This window comes from Halichoerus grypus, chromosome 6, assembly GCF_964656455.1.
Source record: "Halichoerus grypus chromosome 6, mHalGry1.hap1.1, whole genome shotgun sequence".
Lineage (NCBI taxonomy): Eukaryota > Metazoa > Chordata > Mammalia > Carnivora > Phocidae > Halichoerus > Halichoerus grypus.
This window is the reverse complement of record NC_135717.1, coordinates 112746606-112770718: the sequence shown is the minus strand read 5'-3', so window position 1 is coordinate 112770718 and position 24113 is coordinate 112746606. Positions and strand designations below refer to the sequence as shown.

General features: G+C 38.3%; 1 protein-coding gene and 1 long non-coding RNA gene across 4 annotated transcripts in view; one reads left to right on the top strand and one right to left on the bottom strand.

The window, feature by feature from the left end:
• Nucleotides 1-13491, bottom strand: part of ARID2 (AT-rich interaction domain 2) — a 160114-nt gene extending 146623 nt beyond the window's left edge. The window contains exons 1-3 of the mRNA XM_036119897.2: nt 13257-13491; nt 13048-13141; nt 11886-11983 (exon numbers count right to left, since the gene is read on the bottom strand). Of these exons, the coding sequence (XP_035975790.2) occupies nt 11886-11983; nt 13048-13141; nt 13257-13348 (284 nt within the window). The 5' untranslated portion in view covers nt 13349-13491. The remainder of the gene's footprint in view (nt 1-11885; nt 11984-13047; nt 13142-13256) is intronic.
• Nucleotides 13492-15538: 2047 nt separating this feature from the next.
• Nucleotides 15539-24113, top strand: part of LOC118553022 (uncharacterized) — a 275664-nt gene continuing 267089 nt past the window's right edge. The window contains exons 1-2 of one of the 3 annotated variants that reach the window (XR_013449161.1): nt 15539-15901; nt 17133-17246. This is a non-coding gene — a long non-coding RNA (uncharacterized LOC118553022). Of the gene's footprint in view, nt 17247-24113 lie in introns of all 3 variants that reach the window. The other 2 variants (XR_013449160.1, XR_013449159.1) reach the window with 2 other exon arrangements.

Here is a 24113-nt window from a genome sequence, read left to right as displayed (position 1 = left end):
ATCATGAGACTGAGCCCCCAGAGTGGCTAGTGGGGAGTCTGCTTGTCCCTCTCCCCCCACTCCCGTGCCCCCTTTCCTGCTCACACGTGCATGCATATGTGTGCTCACTTTCTCAAACAGATAAAATTGTAAAACATGCTATATATGCCCCAATAATTAAAATATAGTGAGATACCATTTTTTAACCCCTCACATTGGTAAAACTTAAAAAGCTTGACAGCACATGGCAAGGCTGTGAGAAATAGGCACCTTCATATACTGTGGTGGGAATATTAAATATTTCTTCCCCACAAAGGGAGTTTGGCAATATTTAACAAAACTACATATGCATTTATTCTTCGATTACTACATCAACACCCACTTTAGTAATTTACTCTGAAGATAAATCTCCAAAACTTTAAAAATAGGTTTGCATAAGGTTACTAGATTTGCAGAAGATTACTCATATAGCATTATTTGTAATTCTAAATATTGGAACCAACCTAAGTGCCATTATGTGGGGGATAAACTAGGATATAGCCACACAATGGAATACCATGCAGCTGTTAAAAAGAATGGGACTTTATGAATTTATTAGAGTGATAGTCAAGATCCATTAAGTGAAAAAAAGCAAAATGCATTCTTCATTTTAACAGAAATTAAGAATGCATATATATATAGAATGCATACATATATATAGAATGCATACATATATAAATATAGAATGCATATATATATATAATTTTTGCAAAAAGAAATGCAGGAAGGATAACCAGACACTAAGGAAACTGGTGACCAACAAAGCATGGGGGGAAAGGGGGTAGAAGAGAAAGGGAAGGGAAGAGGATAACCTCCAAGTATCTTAAATTTTGATTTTAGAATTTTATTAAGTGTTTTACATATTCATAAATAAAATTAAAGAAACAAAAGTGGAGAAAATCACAAAATTGAATACAAACAGGAAAAATATGAATTTTACTATATTTTAAGTGAATAACAGTAACGAGAAAAAAAGAATCCAACCACTGCGAATTTTTTAACAAAATACCAATACAGCTTCAGTCTGAACACAAAAAGAACTGCAAAGAATTTGTAACTCTACTTAGCAGGTTTGCTGTTTGTACTGGTACAGGTATAACAATCCTGAAATTATACTGTATGTACTACAAACCTGACAACATGAGTACATATACTGGTGTTGGGAAATAGGGTTCTCAATGCAGGAGAAGGAAGATACATGCATGGTATGGAAGAAGGGAAGACACTTGTATGGATTTGTAGCCAGAGATATCAGTATATACAGCACTGTGATTTTTAACACATGTATATTTATATTTAAAATAAATAAACTTCCTAGCTCTTACTCTGAAAAAGCCTGGAAGAAAGACAACCCAATAACAATTAGTACACCTACCCACCAGATCTTGGTTTCTGTATACCATTTCATGCTAAAAAAAAAAACCCAGGACACTACTTGGAGAAATAGCTGATGCTAGAGATGGGTAAGCAAAACACAAGTTGACCCTGGAAAATCTTATTTTATCAGAAAGCACAGACGAGCTTAAAAATGGGAACATGTTAAAGACACAGGAGCCAGCTTGAAAGGGCTCTTACCGGCCAAATTTAAGCAGCAAAATGCATAATAATAGATATTAATCCATTGTCTAAAATAAAAATAAATAATAAGAATGAAAAATTTTCCTTACAATAGACTGCTAACTAAGAAATGCAGAAGGAATGATAAAGTTAGAAAATAAGCACTGTACATCCATTATAATTAACTGATTCAGGGAAGAATCATCAATGGATGTTAAAATTATTGGGTAAAAGTTTAACGGTGAGCCAGGTATTAATATGTCTCAAAGTATCCCCACAGGTTAATTAATTACAAAAGAGAAAATGGAAACTTTATAGTAGAGAAACCGGGAAGACATCACCTTAAACCAAAGTTAACATCAACAACAGGACAAAGTGACATTTGGCCTCCAGCCAAAAATGCGTAACCTAAATCTAATCCTGGAAAACCATCAGACAAATCCAAATTTTATAATACAGTTGGCCTGTACTGCTCAAAAATGGTAATATCCTGAAAGGCTGAAGAACTGGATATATAAGTAAACCTAATACAAGATTATGGACTTGTGGGGGTGGGTACAATATGCTATAAAAGACATCTTTGGGACAAGTGGCAAAATCTGAATAAAGTCTATATATAATACAGATAATATGATTGTATCCATGTTAAGTTTTCTGAATTTAATAATTGTACTGTTGCTATATTAAGAGAATGTTTTATTCTTAATATACGCTCATATTTAGGACATTTTTATCTATAATTCCTATCAAATGATTACATAACAGTAATAGTACCTGTATATATACATACCATCACATATAAAGAGAAAAATATAAAGCAAATGTGGCAAAATAAAAACAATTAGTCAACAGCTAATGAAGTGTAAACAAGAGTTCACATTATAATCAAAAAAATTTGAACAGTTTTTAAAAAAGAAAACATAGCAAGGAAGGAAAATGATTCGGTTTACCATTTCTCAAACAGATTTTTTACTACTAGATTCAATTAATGATTTGCAATGTGGGTCTACCTGGAAAAACTACTCACAAATTCAGGTTTGACTTTTTAATGGTATAAACTAAAAAGATTATACCAAACCACTTAAGAACACGTCACCTATTACTTGGGAGTGCACTCAGAGGTACACAGCCTGCTAAGGTAGGAGCTTCTGTTTATGAAGTATGAAGTGGTCTTATCTGAGTTCAGGTAGAGTGAATATTCACTTAATCTATGAACCATTATGAAAAGTATAATCAACCTGGGCATTATTACTGATGATTTTTATTTTATAAGATTTTATTTATTTATTTGACAGAACACAGCGAGAGAGGGAACAAAAGGGGGGGAGGGGGAGAGGGAGAAACAAGCTTCCTGCCAAGCAGGCGGCCAGATGCAGGGCTTGATCCCAGGACCCTGGGATCATGACCTGAGCCAAAAGCAGACACTTAACGACTGAGCCACCCAGGCGCCCCTTATTACTGATTTTAAATTTAGTCCCATCTCTAAAGTACTACAAGTTAGGTATTTTCTACATAGAGCCCCAACTTATGGTCTCTTCTTTGTCCTATTTTAACAGATGAATGTTCCTACTCACCTCATGTATGTTTCTACTAACATTTTACTTACTTAAAATTAACCAATGGTCTAGGAGAGGAACAAAACAAAGTTTCATCTGAAAACACTTCACCATGAATGATATGTTATAATTACATAATAAAATTCATCTTTGTGCACAGAGCAACTGACCACTGAATGATATAAGTAAGAAATAACCAAGGACAGGGGCACGTGGGTGGCTCAGTTGGTTAAGCAACTGCTTTCAGCTCAGGTCATGATCCTGGAGTCCCAGGATCGAGTCTGGCATCGGGCACGCTGAGTCTGCTTCTCCCTCTGACCCTCCCCCCTCTCATGTGCTCTCTCTCTCTCAAATAAATAAATAAAATCTTAAAAAAAAAACAAAAAAACAAGGACAAAGGTAAGAACTCAGAAAGGCCAGAATCAGATACTTGCCATATTTCACAATAAGATGTATATGCAAACAATAGATTCTTATACAAATTTATTTAAATCTTGCTTCATAAAAAGCAACATTTTATTTTGGCCCCACCAAATGGTAATGAAAAAAATCATTTACTGATAGAAACAAAAGGTAAACATACCAAGAACATGGAATATACCTGAAGGTATTTCACAACTGTGCATAATGATAGGTGATAAATAAGACAATGCTTTGTTAAAGCAAGTCTATCACTAGGGAAGGAAACAGAAAGGCAAAGGGGGGAAAGTGTGGTCTGAAAATATATTTTAAAAAAGCCACTTTTCTAACTGGCCATTATGGCTGACACTTGAGTTTGAGAGTTGGATATAACCTACAGCCTTTTTTTTTTTTTAAGAAGTAGCCCATATGCTCCAAAAGAAAAGAGTTTGAGTGGTGTAAAGAATTTTTTTTCTAAGTGTTATTTTTTCTAAGATTAAATAACAGCAATTACTTCTAAAATTTGAAATAAAAATCTCACATATAAAAATGGTTTGAAAAATGAAGACAGTGCATTAAAAAACAAGTTCTTGTTAATGTTGTTATTTGCATAGGAATTTATAAAATATAAGTTAACCTCCCTCAGCAGTACTGGGACAGACCAACAAAATCCTCACAAAGTAGAAAAGCATTCAATAAATTCAATAAAACAAATGGCATCTCATTTGGGACGAATATCATAAAGTCCTATATAGAAAAAAAAACCCAACTAGATATTAAGGAAAACTTATTTTTAATGACTTTTTAAAATCCAAATTACACAAATACAGTTAGGGTAAGTTTGAATTGGTAATTCATGTGCCCTTTTATTCCCCTCAACTGAAGTGGAGCCCTTGTTAGCTTCTCTGGAGCCCAGAGACAAAGTGTAGGGTGTGTCCAGGCTCTGCTGAGAGATGACAGGTGCAGCTTTGAGCAGGTGCCCCAGACCAGATGTTACCTAAAGGTTTTGTTCTGGATGTAGCCCTGGCCAATACGTTGATGCCAAGTTAAACTAGTTATCTCAGGAAGCTGTTCTCAAACTTCAACACACTTTAAGAATCACCTTTGGCACACTTTTTAAAACTACAGACTATTATTATTTAAAATCACTCATCAATCTCAACACCACTAAAATGGGACAACATAAACATGATTATGTCTCATGATTCGATGAAAAGCACATCACTACACATCAAGTATGCCTAAAATACTGAACTTGAATGGTATCTAGCTTTAAATCATCAGTTTTCAGGGAATAAATACAGGGGATAGAGGAACAAGTTAACTGACACTTGAAGGAAGCAATCAACCAAATCCAGAATTTGGTACAGTCTAAAGAACAAATGACCTCATTCCTCCAACAAATCAATGGCATGATAGGAAAAGAAAAAGGAAACTGTTAAGAAACTAATGAGATAGAACAGCCAAAACAAAAGATTCAGCCCAACCACAAAATCTCGCGCAGTAAGGCGGGGTGGACCCTGTAAACACTGACTTAGATACTAATGGAATTATGGCTCTATCATTCTGGGGCAACAATTCAGAATGTTGATAGCTACTCCTGGATATCACAAAGAGATTATAGTTCCAGCAACTATAATCATAAAGTCCTACATAGAAAAAAAAACCCAACTAGATATTAAGGAAAACTTATTTTTAATTATTTTTTAAAATCCAAATTACACAAATACAGTTAGGGTAAGTTTGAATTGGTAATTCATGTGCCCTTTTACTCCCCTCAACTGAAGTGGAGCCCTTGTTAGCTATGTTATTGCAACGTACTTAGTCAACAGGGTATATATCTTACAGAAATGAATTAACTTCCACTCACAATATAATGAATATGCAAAAAGTATCCAGGCACAAATGACACTTCTTTATATTTTGAAACAGAAAAGTATATATTAGACTCTGATATTAGTTAACACAATTCTTGGAAAGCTTAATGAAATTCATTGATAATCTGAACATTACTGAGAGTGACATTTGCTCTAAACCATCTCTTTATTCTAGGTCCCCCAAAAGTTTTAATTCCAAGTGAAAGCATCAATAAATTTTATGGTAAGTAACCAATACCAATATCAATCAGCATATATGCATCTTTGTGCACTTCTGAATAAACAGAATCAATCTGCCTATTTTCCTTGGTTCTACTATGAATAAACCGTACTAACCATGTCATTTAAATTTATTTCAAATTCACATTGCTTTTCATAAAAATTATGCTTTTAACCTCAAGCCATAAAATATTTGAAGATAATCTTTAATGCTAACATCCCCATTTTCAACTCCAGTAAGCGTGGTCCTTAAACCAATATTTACTTCTAAACAGCTTTTCCTAACGTCAAAATTCATGATAGGACTTCTCAGTTTTTAAAGTTACAGAACTAAAGTCAATACAAATTTTTAACAGAACTACCACCATATTTCAATAAAAGTATTAGTATTCCATAAAACAATGTGACCAATAATTCTGCTATAATTCTTTATAGAGAGGCTTGTACAAATTTAAAAAACAAATTTAAATATAAATATCCTTTTTAAAAAAAAAAAGCCTCTAGTTAGAATGATGGACAGCAAGGGAAATAAAGGGCAGTTACTTGCTTTTGGGGGGCTGCTGATTCAAACAAGAATTTTAAGTTAAAAGACGACTAAGTGGTCAAATAGAATCATAAATTCCTTTGTCATAAAGAATATCAAGTTAAGGGCGCCTGGGTGGCTCAGTCTTTAAGCGTCTGCCTTCGGCTCAGGTCATGATCTCAGAGTCCTGGGATCGAGCCCCACATCGGGCTCCCTGCTTGGCGGGAAGCCTGCTTCTCCCTCTCCCACTTCCCCTGCTTGTGTTCCCTCTCTCACTATGTCTCCATCTGTCAAATAAATAAATAAAATCTTAAAAAAAAAAATATCAAGTTAATATATGAACCACTGCCTAAGACTTAAAAATCTTTATCATGGTCATTTTTTTTTTTTTTTTTGGTCTTTTGTCCTTCATCACATTATAGTTTAAATAGTAGAAAAAATATTGTTATGTATCTACAAGGACAGCTTTCTCCATTCCAGACCAACTAAGGTCACTGCTTATCTTGAAGGTTCAACTTTTCTTCTTCTATTTGGACTGCAATATTTCTTTACCTTTCTTTTATTGGCAATGAACATGAGATAACTTTAACATCCCCCTATTTCAAACAAATATTTAACAAGTACTACCAATGTAATTTTGCACAGCCATTAATAAAGACATGCCAACAATAGCTCCTAAAAATTTACATTCATATTTATATATCTCTATATAAATATACATAATTACCTCTCATTTCTCATTTCCTCATTATTTTCCATATTTAAAATTTCTCTTCCTTAACCCCCATTTCTTCTAGATCAGAGTTTCCCCGAACTGTGCTCTACAGAACTTAACAAATGTTCCTCGAACATGGGGTTTCGCACCACACTCCTGCGATGTGTGGTAGTGTTTGGGAAACACCATTTACTATGGCTAGAGGGAAGGAAGTAATAAATCGTGTTTCTCCAATCTAGAGATCCACATGCACATTAACAAAATAAAGTCTCTAAGAAGTCCTGCAATAAAGTAACCCAAGTTTAGCTTTACTGCTCAAATTCATCTGGCCTTTTTTCAAGGAAACATACTGACATTTCAAGAGAACAAGTATTTCATAAAGCACAAATTGGGAATTTCTACTTTAATTGATCCTAAATACCAAGAGTATGGTGATGATGGTGGTGGCAGATCAAAGAAGGAGAGACAGAGAAAATCCCCCTCACTCTGCCCCATATGTCCTCTAATTCCCAATTTGGACAAGACGCATTTTTGTCAGTAAACTTCAGTAAGGTCTATACCATTCTGAAAAATGCTCATTAAGTAGACTTCTTCACCAAATATTAATAAAAGCTCTAAACACTTCACCTAAATATATGTATTAAATACTTGCTTGCAGACTAATGCACCTAAATTGCAATGAATTAAAATGTTTGATCCTCATTCCTTTTCCAACTTCCAATATCATTCAGTTTGGCAATAAAAAAGATTCACAGCAGTGATATGCTTTTCTATCAAAGTTACAGTGGATTTCACACACACCCAACTATGAAAATATTGAATCCACAACAGAGTACAGGTAAGATTATAAAAGAGTGCTCCTATTTAGAAATAGACGTTTTTAGTTAACTGCTAAGGCAGAAAATGTAAATGTAAAAAAGCACAAACATTTTTGGGAGTTATGATGAAGTTGCTAGTTAGTAGCCTCAGTAAAATACATATCTTCAGTGAACGAACTATCTTGGAGTGAGTTAGATTTATTTTTACTTTGGGGCAAATTTAAGCTATTTGAACACGACTTCTAAGACACAACATTAACCTAGCTGAGCCCTGATCAGTCTTTCAACCTTCTCTACTTTCTTTCAACATGTCTGCATGCCCTTTAAAATGTAACAGAATATCAGAAGATATCAAAATCAGGTTTGTTCAAAATGAAAGGACACAGTTTATAATACTAAATTTAAAATCCATATATGAATAATTTATTTAAATACAGTTGTCCTTCCAATCTCCACATTACTTTTATTTTTCTTCCTTGAATAAAGCGAACAATGTCTGCTTTAACAATTCTGTTTAGCCAGTTACAAAGTCAGTGTATTACTTTTTTATTACAATTGTGAAGCATTCATTCACTGAACATCAAGTGATTCATAAAACACTTCTCTTAGAAGAGGTAGTCTACATGGTGTACACTAACTAGAGAACATGAGTGTGTTCATTCTATTTAAATGATAAATGTAAACTCTTTAGATTGGTATAATTTAAGGGAGGACTTTATTCACCAAGGGGGGAAAAATAGAATAAATTCACAAAGCAACTGAAAATTCACTCTGGTGGATACAATGCTACAATAAAGTTGCTGGCTATTCTAAAGGTAGATACATGTAAAAAAAAAAAATCACTTAATATTATAAGAAAATCAGTAATACATAGTTTTGTACAATAAATTTTTAATGTCCAAGATATTTCACCTCCTTTCCAAAAAATCAAGTTTTATAACAGGAACATCAAGTTAACCTTGACTATTGTTGGCATAAGCTACAACAAAATTCTTCAACTAAGTATTTGAAATATTTACCTAAATCTTCATACCAAGGCTTCAAATTTTTAATGGAAATAAGAGTAGTAAATTGTGCCCCAACCTTTGCACCAAAACAGAACAAAAAATAAAATTCAATGAGTAAATACAGAACACACTGTGTATAGCTATACATTCATATTGGGCATACACTTAACCGTATGTAACTTCCAACCACATTTTAATATCTTATAATCATTTGTGACTAACTGAATTCATAATAGACTGATTAAATATTACAGAACATGTGTCAGGAATACAACTTTTTTGTCCAATTAACAAATGCCTCTAAAGCCATTTGGATATTTTTTGCACTTTAATTTCTCCAACTACAAAAATGTAGAAAACATTACCTTATCTTTTTATACTGATAGGGATATTCTAGAAATAACCATCTGTGGAAGAAATGGAGATGTGCAGGCCAAGAAAGGAACTAAGTGAAAACAAAATATATGGACATGATAGAGGATTAATACCCAATTTTTAAATAGAGTACTTTTACACATTACTAGTAGGCACTAACATTTAAAACATTAAATGCCGGTGTTTAATCAAATCATCAATCACATCAATTTTAGACTTTGAGAAATTTTTATATGCAATCTACAACTGAATAAATGTATGTTTGATACAATCAAGCAAACTTTTTGGCAGACCACTAAACTCAAGTCTCTACATTCAATGACTGTCTATGTTTGTATCAAAACAAACACAGAAATGTTAGAATATATACATGGCCAGTATACTAGTTTGCTCCTCTTTATTTAAATGTCTGTAATATCATAAGATGTATCATATCTTCATTCTGGCCATACTAGGCTAATAGCCATCCAATTAATACTGAAATAAAAGAGTAATGTCAGCAAATATTAAACTTACAGAGTAAATGAAAACTGGTATGTGTAATAGCAGTCTTACAATAGGTCAAATGAAAAAGCAGTTATTTTAAAAAATTCTACCTGTGATTTATAAAACACAATGCATTATCTGCTCCAGAAACCATGATATTCAATTTGATATATCAAAGAGGAAACTCGCAGAGTCACTCGATTACTACTTCTTACTATAAAGACGCAGTCTTATGGTTAAGTAACAGAATTACTGTGAAAGCTTGGCATCCTGTCTGCCAGTTAAGATTTTTCAGAGGAAGGTGTAAAACTCAGCATAATACATGTCCTCTAATTGTGCAATATTTCACCACTATGGAAAAAAAAATCTTTCAAGGTAGTACCCAATTTTTGACCAGCATATTTCTCCTGTATTTCTTTACAAGCCATGCAAATCTTCACATGGCTTTATTTTCCAAAACAAATGCTTCAACTTTTTTCCTAGTAGCCTAGCTACAACCCTACAAAAACAAACCTGGAGAGTGACATATGGAGGAAAAACAAGTTTAGCTAAGGACATAGTTCAAAAAGCAGCTTCTAATAGGAGCATAAAGCTCAAATTGACCTGAGAACAATGTAAAGAGTTGCAAACAACCCTGAAGCTATATACTTAAAAATAGTACTTATAAGTACAATCAGTGAATGATATGATCTCAGGATAGAAATTACAAGTGGAAAAACAGTATTTATGTAACTTGCAAAAAAACTGGAATTCTAGACATTCAATTGATTATGCTAAAATCCTGTTTGTATGCGTGTTAAGTTCTTCAGAATAACATCCGTCTCATGAACCATAGATACCATTCAGTACCTTTTGATATTAAATTTCAATCAATCAATCCAATAAATATGAGGCATAACTTTAAAATGTGTCTTAAACAGTTTAAAATCCAAATAGTTCACACTGATTACCAGAAAACCAGGACCTATATTAATAACATTCCTCTCAATGTTATAAATGGAAATGAGCAAATGAGTATCATCATAAATATAAAATTCTCTACTTCTCACCACATTACTAAATCAACAGTTTGGGGGGTTAATTTCACTGTTTATTGCTTTAGACCTTTATTTAAAAATGTACCCTGACACACATTGCCATCACACACACACTAGAAAAAATAACAACTAGCCATACTTAATACTTTCTAGACTTCTGTATAACTCAATAACTACCCACAAAGTTCTGTGAACTCTTCAGCTTCAAGCCTGAAGTCAATCTAAGATAGCCAATAGAAAGTACACCTGGGCAATTACTGCATTTCCTACTTCAGAAAGCTGAACTTAACACAGAATATCTACATTTGGATATTGCATTTGGAGCAATGATAAATGCCAAACTCAAACTATGCAGAAACTACGTTAACTAAAAAAAAAAGGTATCCCTTTTTTATATCCCTTTAATTATATCATTATTAAAAAGCAATAAATATGAAGAGCATTATTTTAGTTTTAAATAAACCACCACCAACGAAAGACCCTCTATGAGAAAGTAAGCATTAAAAATAAAAGAAGACCTCATAATACATTACAATTATCAGAAAAAGAAAAAATAAAGCTTAATCAGAAAATATATTATCTAAACTGCATCACATATCAACTGAATAAGAAATTTACTTTGTCATATACAGTCAAAAAAGGAGGGAGAGAATGAAAGAAAATTCAAATCATAATATTCCATTTCATAGTATCCTTAATCTTCCTACATATATAATAATCCTTTTGAACGTTTTTAAGTCACTCAAAAATTCCAAAGAACTTATTCTAAAAACAATCCTGGTCACCTAAGGCACCAACATATTATGCTGTGTGGAAATATTTTACTGAAAAACCACTCCGTTACACGATTCCACACAAGAGGTTTCATTTTTTTTAAACCTTAAAGAATTTAAAAAAGGCAAAGGAGTTTCCAAAGCAAAGTAAAAATTTTCCCAAGGGATACAAAGTTTCATTAACTATCTTAACTCTTTTACTAAGCATCACCTCTCTGCCCCTCCGTGGATATCAAGCAATCAATAACAATGTCACAAAAGAATGTTTACCAAGATGGGGGGTGGGGTGTCACCTGTAATGATCCTGTATGAAAAATGTAAACAATCCTAAAATAGGTGAGGAACACTTTCACCTTCCTACAACCTCACTCGATGGATATTTGATGTTTCTCAGACTGAAAAAATGAATAGAAGTTTAGAAACTGGTGTGCAAGGTTTGTTTGGGGGTTCTTTTTTTCCCCTAAAAACAAATCTCCCCTTAAGTCCCTCAATTCCAAATACTGTGGAAGAGTCACTACTACTCACCGCAAGTAATACTGTTTTAAAGCAAAGGCAGCGTTAGAACAACTTCTGGGAAAGTTGAACTCTTCAACAATTTCTCCCCACTGATTCTTCTCAGAAACCTGTTAAAAACACAGCCACACTTGTCTGAGAGTGCACCATCCAAGAAAACTCTAACCTAACTATGAAATAAATACCCATTCTACAGAGATCTGTAGATACCTCAGGCATCAGTGGGTGTTTCAGATCGATCCGTAAGAGTAACTAAGCAAGGGCTGCTTGAATCACTGTGTTTTCACCCGAGAGCCCAGGATTTAATAGCACTTGTTTTGTTTGGGGGGCGGGAGGGGGGGTGGTGGTGGGTTTGTTTTGTTTTTGAAGCCCGGACAATAACCAATCGCAAGTCCCTCTGTCGCCCCCTTTTAAATCTCAACGCGGTCCGTTTACACTAAAAAAAAAAAAAGTTCAAAAGGATCAATACTGTTCCGGACAGCGACGTCCGCAGGTTCTGGGGGGGCCGGGGCCGGGGCCGATTCCGATCCCTCTCCCAGATCTATCCATCTCCATAGGCCCTTCTTTGAGGCCTACAGCTTCTGCCTAGCCTTGAAGCCTAAGATGGCTATTTGGAGACAGGTCCTGGTTTCTTTTGTTAGCTGTATAAACCGAGGGCGACGGGGCCGAGGCTGTGCCCCCGGCTGCCGGGATCATTTCGCAGCCGATTATCGATGTTAAACCTGCCCGCGCTAATTTTGAGTTGCACGAAAACTGCTCTCAGAGTCTGTGTGTCTCTGTGTCTCCGCCTGTGCTAGAGCGGCAGCGGCGGCAGAGCTGACTCGCGAGCGAGCGGGCGGGCGGGCGCGGGCGCGGGGCTCGGGCGGGCGCCCCGCACGCCCGCACTCCCCGCCGCGGCGCTCAGACCCCGCCGGGCCGGCCGGGCACCGGGCAGGGCGCGAGCCGGCGCCGGGCCGCCCGCCCGCCCGAGCCCCGCGCCCGCCGCGCGCACGCGAGCCACCAGGCCAAAAACAGCCCCGCCGCCGTCCGCCTCCGTGCCACCGGCTGGGAGCGAAAAGAACGCCTTTTGCCCCCGCGGGCCACCCCCCCGGCCCCGAGCGCCCACTCCGGGGTCAAAGGAGACTTTTTGGAAGAGGCCAGCGAGAGGGAAATACAAATTAAAACTTCCACTCACCTTCGCGAATCCGCCTAAAGTAGTGACTCTGGTGTAGAGACCGTGAAGATCCAGCTCCTTCCCACCCACCGCAGGGATTTTTTTAAAAGGCGACCTGCGGGAAAGAGAAAGCCCCGCACTTGTCAGCCGGGACCCCGCGCCCGGCCCGGGCGGGAGAGCCCCGTTCGCCCCGGCTCGCCCCGGCGCTGCCCCCCCGGTTCTGCTCTCACCCTCTGCTGTGGTGGAACTGCCGCAGCTCGTCCAGGAAAGCGAGTCCCTTTCTCCGCTCGTCCGGAGGCGCCTTCCCCGTCGAGTTTGCCATTATTTTTTCAAAGGAGGTTTTTAAAAAACCCAGATCGGTGTTTTAAAAGCGCCCCCCGCTCCCTGCGCTTCCTACCAGAGCCCGGAGCCCATTCCTCGGCCGGCGGCGGCGGGGCTCAGTCATGGGCCGGCGGTGGCGGCGGCGGCGGCGGCGGCGGCGGCGGCGGCGCAGGGAGGGAGGGAGGGAGGGGGAGGAGGAGGAGGAGGAGGGGAAGGAGGGAGCAGGAGGCCAGGGGGAGAGGAGGGAAGGAGGGAGGGGAATTTCTAAAAAAGTTTAAAGAAATCGGAGCGAAACTAGAGGGGCAGGCGACTGCCGGATCCGCGCGAAGCCGCGGGGCGAGCGCGGCCCCCACCCCTTCCTTCCCTCCCTCCCCGCGGCCCGGCTCTCGCCCGCCTCTCAGCGCCGCCGGCCCAGGCGGCTCGGCCTGGGGACGCGATTCAACATGGTGCTGCTGCCGGGGGCGCGCGAGCGGGCGAGGGGAAAGGCGAGCCGACGGTGAGGGGCCGGGGCGGCCGGAGGCCCGGGAGTTTCGGCGGCCGCGGCGGCTGGGCTGGGGCAGGCGGGGCTGGGGGTGGGGAGGGGGAGGTCTGTGTGGTGGTTTGTGGAAAGAGGGGTGACAGCGTGTATTCCGGCCGCAGCTCCGCGGGGCCCTCGCACACATTCACGCGCGGCCTCGGCCGCGGCGGCTGGGGCGTCCCCGGGCAGAAAGCACCGGCGGCAGCCAAGCCGCTGCGCGCCGCCCGCCCGCTTCCTTCCCCGCCAGCCTCCCTCTCTGCCGCCGCCAGCGCCGCCGCCACGGCCGCGCAGCCAGCGCCGCACAGCGACCCCCGAGGGCCGGCCGCGGCACTGCGCCTGGCTCCACACCGCCCCGGCAGCTCCTCGCGGGGAACAATAGACTCGGCTCGCCGGGCTTAGGGTTCATCTGCAATGTGCCGCACATTTCACACGCACACAAAGCCGGCGGAAAGGGGGGCGGCGCGGGGAAACGGCCACTACCGGTTGTTCCAGGGTTAGGGGTGGAGGCGATGTTCGCGTCCCCGGCCCGGCTGTTGGAAGGGCCACCTCGGAGTCCCTGCCAGCCCGACAGAACCAGTCTGGCGCTCGGTAGGGAAGGGAAGCTCCGAGGAGCAGCTCCTCACGCTACGCATCATTCACAGATCGGAATAAAGTCAATTTGTTACCTTTTTTTTTTTTTTAAGGTCTAAAGGAATCGGCTTTTCTGAGTCTTGTGCTAGTATTTTGGAGCCTGATTAGCACATTTTCCATGAATTATCCACAAACTAACTTTAGCAAACTGTAAATTAAATACAATGTGAACTGTCCTAGTTGTGTGGAAATACAGTAGTAATGCTCTTAATTCGTTTTGCCTTTGGTTGGTTTCACATATCAAACTAGATTATTTTATGCTGAGTTATACAAACAGTAATTAAATTGGTTGGGAACCAATTTTTGAACTTTGACAATAATTAACGTTTATATTTTTACATTAAGATATCTTAAAGATAGACGCGCTTAAATATTGAGTAAGACCTTGTTTTTCCTTGTTTTCAAATGTCTCAAATGCCATCCCCGCTTAAAATAATTTGAAGGTTAATAAAAAAAGGCTGCTTAAACGGAAACTAATCATCTCAACAAATACTCCCACCTAAGTTTGCATTTACAAGGGGCGTTGGAGTCGGCCCTTTGCTACGAATGTTAATTAAGCTTCACAGTGTGTGAGGCGTATCATTATTCCCATTTTAGTGATAGCCACTATGGGCAAAGTCACCGAGTAACCCAAGGTCACAGGCTTATAAAGGTCTGGATGATTATCATTTCAGGTAGTGGTTCCAATGGGAACATTTATTTGGTGGTGAAAAAAATTATGTAATATAGCCCAGCATGCTTCCGGTGCTCACTCTAGGAAACGGATTTATTTCCCAAGTAAAGTTTGTCTCTTAAATGGGGTTGGAATAAGGCTGTGGCTAGGAAGTTCCTGACACCCAAGGGCCAGTGAGTGTCTCGGAAGCAAGTGAAAGGCGGAGACCCGGCTGGCGGAGTGGAGAAGCTGGGTAGGGGCCGGCGGCAAGGGGGGGCGGGGTAGGAGGGAGACCAGGTCATCCGTCCCTTCCCCCACCGGTCCTCTTAGGGGTGGTGGAGATGTGGGCCGCAGAGCTGCGTGGCCGGGGCTGTGCGGATTCCCTAAACGCCGCACTTGCGCACAGCCCCTTACGTAACTGTCAGCGCCGGGGATTCCCTAGAGGGGGTCATTCTATTCAACCATTACACACACCCGGGGCTGCTGCCGCCGCGCCGCCGCCGCCTCACAAAATGGCGGCGCCCATAGAGGAGATAGCGGCCGCCTCCTCGGCCCCATTTTGTGGGAGGCGAGAGATCTGTCAACATGGAATACCTCGGCTGAGGATGCATCCGAGTTTGGAGATTCTGCTTAAGGGATGGAGCCGAGGGGACCTCATTCAACGGAAAACGGCCGCGACTATTACCTCCACGCCTTTTTTTTTTTTTTTTTTTACTATTTTCATTTTCTCGAAGGAAGCGCCAGAAGCTGCCGGGGTAATTTTAACTAAGGGGAGAAGGGAAAGCTTCGGCTGACTGCTCGGGGGACTTGCCGCGGCGTCTTGGTAGCTTTGGTTGCCCTTTCTCCTCCCGGCAGCTGACCGCGATCTCGCAGAGAGTCGCCTGGGCAGCCCGCCCCGCTCCGAGGGGACGGGGACAGGGCGACGCGGAACGAAAGCGGCGGCTTCAGTCGCGCCACTTGTGCAGCGAGACTTTTCGATAGTTTTTAAATGTCAGAGTCCACAGCACCGTCGGTACCCTCATCAGGGTCGTGGGCTTGGGAATCTCGGACGCCCAGCTCCGGGAACTCGCGGTCGGCCGGGAGCCGGAGAGCTGGGAAGCCGGGTTGCGGGGAACCGGCGATACTGGGGGATTCCGGCAGTCCTGGCCCGCCGGGTGGTCGCGATCCGGACCCGGGTCCGGGATGGTGCTGATGGGGCAGGAGTGGCAACGAAGGCACGTACACTGAAATTTAGGTCGTCCGAGTCGGGATTTAGGGTTGTGTGTTGCTAGTGTCTCAGGTCAGACGTTAGAACATCTTTTCTAGTATGCTACTCTGCAGTGGGCAAATCTGTTTGTCTTACTTCATATGGAAGGGCGGAGTGGAGGGGTGACATTTTTTATTTTTCAGGGGGAGGTTGCCACTTTTAAGACACTGTTTGCTGTTAATGTGTATTTGTGTGTATACACACATGCATATACAGTAGTGTGTTTTGCTTTTAAGTACAAATTTCGAAAGGTAAAGACCTGGAGTGTGATACGTTTTAATGACCTTAAAAAAAAATTAAGATGTGATATGTAACTGGAGAGTTGACTCTGAAAAAACAAAACAAAACAAAACCCTTTTCTGAAAAGAAGCTGTCATCTTCAAAATGGAGTCCTAAAGTATATCTGATGAATAGAATTTAAATTCATAACATTTTGTATATGCTCTAGGCAAAGAAAAAAAAAACCATAAAATTTAATGTATAACAGATTACTACACGGTCCAACTTCTCCAAAACTAGAAAAATGTGAACCAAAAGCTATTAAGGGTATTTGCTTTTAAGAGGAATGCATAGGTTTAAGAGAAGAGGAGATACATCTGATGAAACTTAAATATGCATTTTGGGAATAATTTATTTCAAATGTTTTTTTACAATGGCAGCAATCATTTGTATTTCCACGAGGGGTTTTTTTTTTAAGTGTTTTATTTAGGTTGATTTTGACCCTCATATTTCCTCTTTAGTGCAAAACTGCATTTTTCTGCAGGCTACGCCTCAATCACTAAGTTTCATGCCTGGGTCCTCTGCCGCACCCGATTGCTACTCCTGATGTGTGGATTACCAAGATACAGCTTCTGGTACTGTCTGTTCCTACTGATGTTCTTTATATTTAATAAATTTAGTTACCACTAATCAGTCTGTACCTCTTGCAAGAATACCCTATCTTAGACCCCAAGTACCCAGGGAATATTTTTTTATGGGATTGCACGAACAGTAACCTTAGCGTATAGTATTATATTTCTTTGTACCATATTGCATTTCCTATAGTGGGCAGCATAGAGCAGGTGGATCCTGGGAAAAAAATACTAGGAAAGTGCAACAGTTTTACAATATTCTCTAATTTGATGATATAAATAAAATGTAGTTCATAGTTTTCAAGCATTAATAGAAATTATTCCTATAAAAATTACCAATGACAATGGAAATTGTTGAAACTAAATTTGTATAGTTTACTGTTCTGATGAGAAATATTCACAAAACCTTTTCGATGTGAAAAAATGCAAAAGTGGGGTTTTTAATAGTAACTGCAAACCCGGAACATCATAATTAGAGGTTTCTGTTATTTTATATGCATCTCTGATTCTTATCATCAGTTTTAATATTATTTCATCAAGAAATAGTAATGTTTAAAATGCCCTCATTCAAGTAAACTAAAAAAAAAATAAATAAACCAAATTTCAAATCAAGCATGTCAGGTTATAAAATTACAGCAGCTGAACTAACTTAATTGAGGAATTGGTACATTGATTAATTGGAGAAATTTTTAGATTTTAAGTTATGGTTTAAAAGAATTGGTTGAACAAGGTATTGAACTTACATTTTTATTTCTTTAAAGATGATCTTAGGAAGAAAGCAATTGGTAAGATAAGAAAATGCTTTCACCACTTGCTGCTCTTGCCCGTGTCTACTGCTGTACTTTTTTATGTGGGCTAACTTATTTGAATCTTTGATTACAATATCAAATTATAGATAAGGTCTTTCTTCAGATGGTGACTCTTAAGGAGTACTGGTAACTAAGCTTTTAAAAAGTGAGAAGGTAGTTTGTTCTACTGCAGATTTAGATAATTGAAAAGTAGAAGTTCTGAATCTGCAATTGACTGAGATTTGAATGATTTGTCCCTAAAGAGTCTGATAAATCTTGGGGGAATTTTTTGTTGTAGTTTCTTTTCAATAGATATTAAAGGCTATGCTTTGTACATAAATCTAGTGCAGTTTGTTAAAAACAAAAGATAATTTCCAACTATTAAAGACCTTTTAATAAGACTTAATAATTAAAAAATCATATTTTAACCAATTACAGTTTTCTTTCGAGAGCCATCCCTAAGTGTGCTTTTGACAGGGAGTTCTCATTAATTGTTTAGGTCAGTTAACTAATATTGAATTTTTAAAATTGTTATTATGGGTTTAATGTGCTACATTTGTGCATTATTATTTATTTCCTCTAATTTGATCACTGAAAAGAACAGTAGGCCCCAAACTGTGCTTTTTATAAAGTATCACAGTTTATAGTAGCTTAACACTTTGTTTATAGTATTTAATAACTTAACGAAAACTAGGAGAGCATAAATACTAAACCAAGGAAATATTTATTTTTATCAATGAAGATTACTAAATCACTGAATAAATATTTATTGAATGCCTACCTTGGGCAAAAGGTAGGAGGGCAAGAGAAAGTGACTTGGCTCTCAAGGAAATTATACTCCAGTACTAGATTTTTTCTTAACTGCTAGCTTTAAAAGATTATAATGAACTATTCAGACCATAGGGTTCTTAATTTTTAATACTTAAGTAGGATATTTAGCACAGAGTTAAATTCAAAATTCTATTTAAAATAGAGACATTTAAATATAATTATGTACAAAATAGCATTACATTACTGTTAGGATCAATGTAAGATTAGTGTTATTCAAAGTGCTGTAAAAATATTAATAACAGGATTTAAATCACATTCTTTGAAAACTCAGATCCACAAAAAATATGATTCTAGTAATTAACTTTTTAATTATGGGAAAAGCAAGGGGGTGTAAAAAATATACTACTGAGCAAATGAACAGGAATTGTTTTAATGAAATTTGATTTTCTGTTTCAATTTTTGGTACATTGACTCTTCTGACATTGCACTTTGCTATTAATTTAAAAAAATTAAACTCCAAAGACACATTAATTCTGTATTTAATGCAGATTTAATTCTTGACTAGATGTAAAGCTTAAAGAATTGGCAGTCTTGTTGGTGAAACAATAAAATAGGAATTAAGCCAAGATGCAAAACTATGTAATAATTAGGTTTTATAAATATATATATACAGGTTTTCCTTTGTAGCTATATGAATCAGAGTAGTATTGACTTAATAATAATTTAGTTTTTGTTTTTCTCTGAAACCATACCGCAAACTACATATCAAAATAGAAAGTCAACCAGGGCCGGTGTAAATTATTGAGGCTTATTGCTATATGTTAAGGGAAATTCTAACCAACAGGTCAATGGCAACAATTTTTTAAAGGTGCCACGGTACTTTGATGTAATTCATAGGATATAGAACTCAAAAATATTCTAGAATAATCTTTATGTGATAATGTACATGAGAAATACTTCTAATATGTTATTTGGGGGTATAAAATAACTGATTTACTATTTTATAGGTAGCTACAATGCTTGCAGGTATTTTAAACATAGATGAAAATTTTAGGAGTGTTGTACTATATCTTATAACCAAATTTCCCTCTTATTAATAATACTGATATTAAACAGCCATTAGTCATTATTGATAGCCTAAATAAATATAAGTGTAGGTCCTGTTCTAATGTCTAGTAATTTTAACTGCATTGAAAGATAGACTGCCTCAAGGTTAATGGAGGGTTAAACAATGGTTCTCTTCTTTGGGAGACTGAAAAGAAGCTTCCCACTCTTTAGGAAATGCTGGAATTTGCTCTCTTCCCACTGAACGAGATCCATCCTTGACATCGCCATTTGCTAGCCTCAGTTGTTTTTTCTGCTCCATTGAAGTTGGGGCCACCAAAAATAGTAATGATATCAGACTACACCACCCTGGGTGGGTTTGTGCCCACTGCAGATACTCTCCTTCTTACCTTATCCTTGTTCTCAGTGTCAGTTTCTAAAGAGACTTTTGTAATATTACTCTTAGTATATTACTAAACTGGATAAGAGAAATAACTTGTGGTCTATATATGGTGTTCAAAGAGTCCACTAACCTTGTGAAACAATGTGTTTATTCATTCTTCTAGGGAAAGGGTCTCAGCAGGCATGGTCATCTTAAAGGGCCCTGTGATACCCAAAAAGCTAAAGTTCTGTTTGCTAAAGGCTCAGGCACTGCTTTTTATTTTGTGTGGGAGCCTCAAGGAAAAGGCATTTTGAAACTTTAGTTAAGGAATACCATTGTAGTTCATCAAAGTACAAGAATTGCAGCAAACAAGGGGTGCCTGGGTGGCTCAGTTGGTTGAGTGTCTGACTCTTGATCTTGGCTCAGGTCTTGATCTCAGGGTCATGAGTTCCGGCCCCACATTGGGCTCCACGGTGGGCGTGGTGCCTACTTAAAAAAAAAAAAAAAAAGAATTACAGCAAACAAATATTTCTAAAGAAGAATTACAGATTTTTAAAGAAAGTGTAATTAAATGCATTTAACCATCTTTCAATTTGTCCTCTACTGAAAATTAAGTGGATAAGAAATTAAATTAATTCAAAATGGGTCCCAAATATAATTCTTCAACTAACTGATTGGGAATGTCTGGGGATATATATGCATTTATTATAATTGCATACATAGTAGTGTGTGCTTTGTGTTCCTGGGTGACATTGATCAGAATGTTTCCAGTGATGTGACCAAGTCACACTGCAGTCTTCTTGTTCTCCTTTGTGCTTGTTGTTCTGCTCCTCTTTGCTGCAGTTTCTGAGGAATGTGCCTAGGAGTAGGCCCAGACCTTGCTTTTGTAGAGATCTGTCAACAGGGCTACTTTATCTCATAGCAGGTTCTCGTAGCTTATCTGTGGGCCCAGTGTATGATAATTGGAACTTCAAGGATATTAGTCTGACTGTAGTTCATCACAACCTTTTTTAAAAATGCTAAACTATTTGAGTCCTAAACTGTGCATATTCTAAATTGTTCAATGGATATTAGAAATACGTTATTTCTGTGCCCTTTTTTGTCTATAGATCCTTATATGCATAATTATTATTTAAAATCTATAATTCCATGCATTGTCTGTGAGGGTGGGGGAAGGGTAGCATCCCATCATGTTTTATATATACATTAACAGTAAGATTTTGGCCCACTCCCTACTGAACCAGCGAAAAAGGGCATGTTTGAGAGAAAATATGTGCTTTACTCAGACTCCAATGATTAGGCTGATGCACTTGATTTATGTTACACATTGAGCTCATTCTTAAAAGGTAAACATTTTACAGTATGCCTCCTGGCTCACAAATCAGTGCTTTTTCTACTAAACATTCCTTCTGTCTTGCTAATAAAATCCAGTTTCCAGAATCATAGTTAGTTGCTAAGCAAATATGCATAAAACCATAAATTTATCCAAATCATTTATTATTTAAAGAGTAGTATATAAAAGTTTAAACAGAAGTCATTGATCAGTGAAAGCGACAGAAAATAAGCAAAATAAAAATAGAATTACGGTAGAATAAGCTAAAAGACCTTACCTTAGGGAATTGTTGGGAAAACTGACCTCAAATATGAGGTCTGGGGCTTCTTAGGCAATACTTGATCTTAAATTAGAATCTGTAGGAATCCCCTTATCACTTATTCTTTCTTTGCCAATGTGTACTACTTATTAACCAGGTAAGAACATTTGAAATGAATCTTTAAGGCTACAACTTATATAACATAAATATTACTGCTACATAGGGACTAACAGTTTTAGCCTCATTGCAATACCTTGAACGGTTTTTGTAACTGCTAAATGCCCTATAAAAGGCTACCAACCCATGTAAATAGGTCTTAGCTCTTAGTCTGGTACAGCTTTGCAAATTCTTTTTGACATAGCTTGAATTGCCAGGAATGTAGGGTAATCATTCCTTGCCAATGAACATACATCCTTTGCTGTTGAAGGTGAAATCTGAGCCAAGTAATTCTGCAGGACCTAGTGCAATGGCCATCCTCTCAGCAGATTCAGAGAAGCAGTCTTATTGATCTCTTATTTTACTAATTTTTTATCTTTCTGAGATTGTGTATGACCTCACCTGGAATGTTATTTCCCTAAACCATTGTGCTTCACAGATGTAAATATTTCCCATTGGGAAATACTGGAAGATACAAAGCCAGGACAAATGAAAAGACCATGAGTGTGCGTGAGCTTGACAAGTGAAATAGTTATCTTTGAAATCATCATACTCTTTTCCTTAAAGTCAATTTAAAGCTGGAGGTTTCGGGGCACCTGGATGGATTAGTTGGTTAAATGTCTGACTCGATTTTGGCTCGGGTCATGATCTCAGGGTCATGGGATCCAGCCCTGACCTATTGACAGGCAAGTTAAGTGCTATCTTCTGGAGATTTTAGTTATTTCATGATGGATTCTCTTGGAACAGGTCTGGAAGGTTTTTCAGACATGTATAACATATGAGGTTGAATTTTCCTGACCAGAAGACCAGGGTTAGGATAGAAGGCCCACCAGCTATCTAGATAGACCCAGCACTACCAAGAGTTATCTGTAAGCTGCTACTACTAGTCTGGTGCTTTAAGTGGGAAGTGTTCAAGAGTTCAAGAAACTCTCTTCTATACGTTGTGTCTATAAGAAACTAAAAATAATAGGAAATCTTTTGATGGGTGAGATAATCATTTTAAAACATCCAAGACAGGAGACTTTGAACCTGACAGATAGTCAGGAATATTTTAAAAGGCCCCCTTAGGTGAGGTTCAGGTTACATCTTCCACTAAGGAACTTAGATGGAGATAAGGTGGTAAATACTTGGAAATCTTATAGGCTGTTAATATTTTATGAGTTTAAAAAACATCCAGTCTGGTTGCTGAAGATTTCTTAAAAATGGTCAATATGCTTGGGCACTTTGATTGTTTCTTTAGAACCCATCTAGATGTTATACTGTCCTTATTGTTTCTAGGTGGGGGGACAACAGTTTTGAATTGTCAGTAGGACTTTATAAACTTCTTTATATCTTTATTTATATCTTCTTTAAATCGATCAGAAAAAGAGTATTTCCTGATTATTACTAGACAAAATGATACTGTGAAGCTTTAGCAATAAAGACTTGCCAACAGTCATGTCACTCTTGCGTATAAGTATGTTTCTACCTATCCTGCAAAGGTACACATAATCACTGAAACATACTCTTGTGAACAACACATACAATATTAACCTGAATATTTGCAGGGCATTTCTTAGGGGGATGATTTTATTTAGTTAGTTTGCAGCCTCATCTTGAAAAACAGTAACATCTGAATGAGTTAACAGAGGAAACCAGTTGGTTGATAAAGATAAGAGTAACGATGCCTGTGAACAAGAGGTCACGACAGCCTTAGTTTAGTAATAGCCACAGCTCAAGACCATAAGGACTCCTAGATATTTTAGTTCCTCCAGAAGTAAGGAACCTTTATTGTTATTACAGTTATCTAAAAGAACTACCCAAAAGCTTCAGGAGAATCAATCAGTTGTGATGTTTGAGAAGTAAAAGTATAATCTCAGGTAAGAACAGCACCTTCTGCCAACTAGAAAGAATATGGAGAAAGGAAAAGTTTTCACTACTTTGTGTTGAAAGCAGACTGCATATGCAGAGACCAATTTATGTTTTTCTCTGAGCCATCAGTTCCCTCTTCTACACTTAAGTGTCTGTTTTGGTCATAGCACCTATGTAAACAAGATAAGTTGGTGAAAACTCTTTAAATAAGATACACATAAACGGAGATGTGTGTGTGACCCTATATTTGCAAGGGATGTGCCAATGATTTTGTTCTCGAAATAAA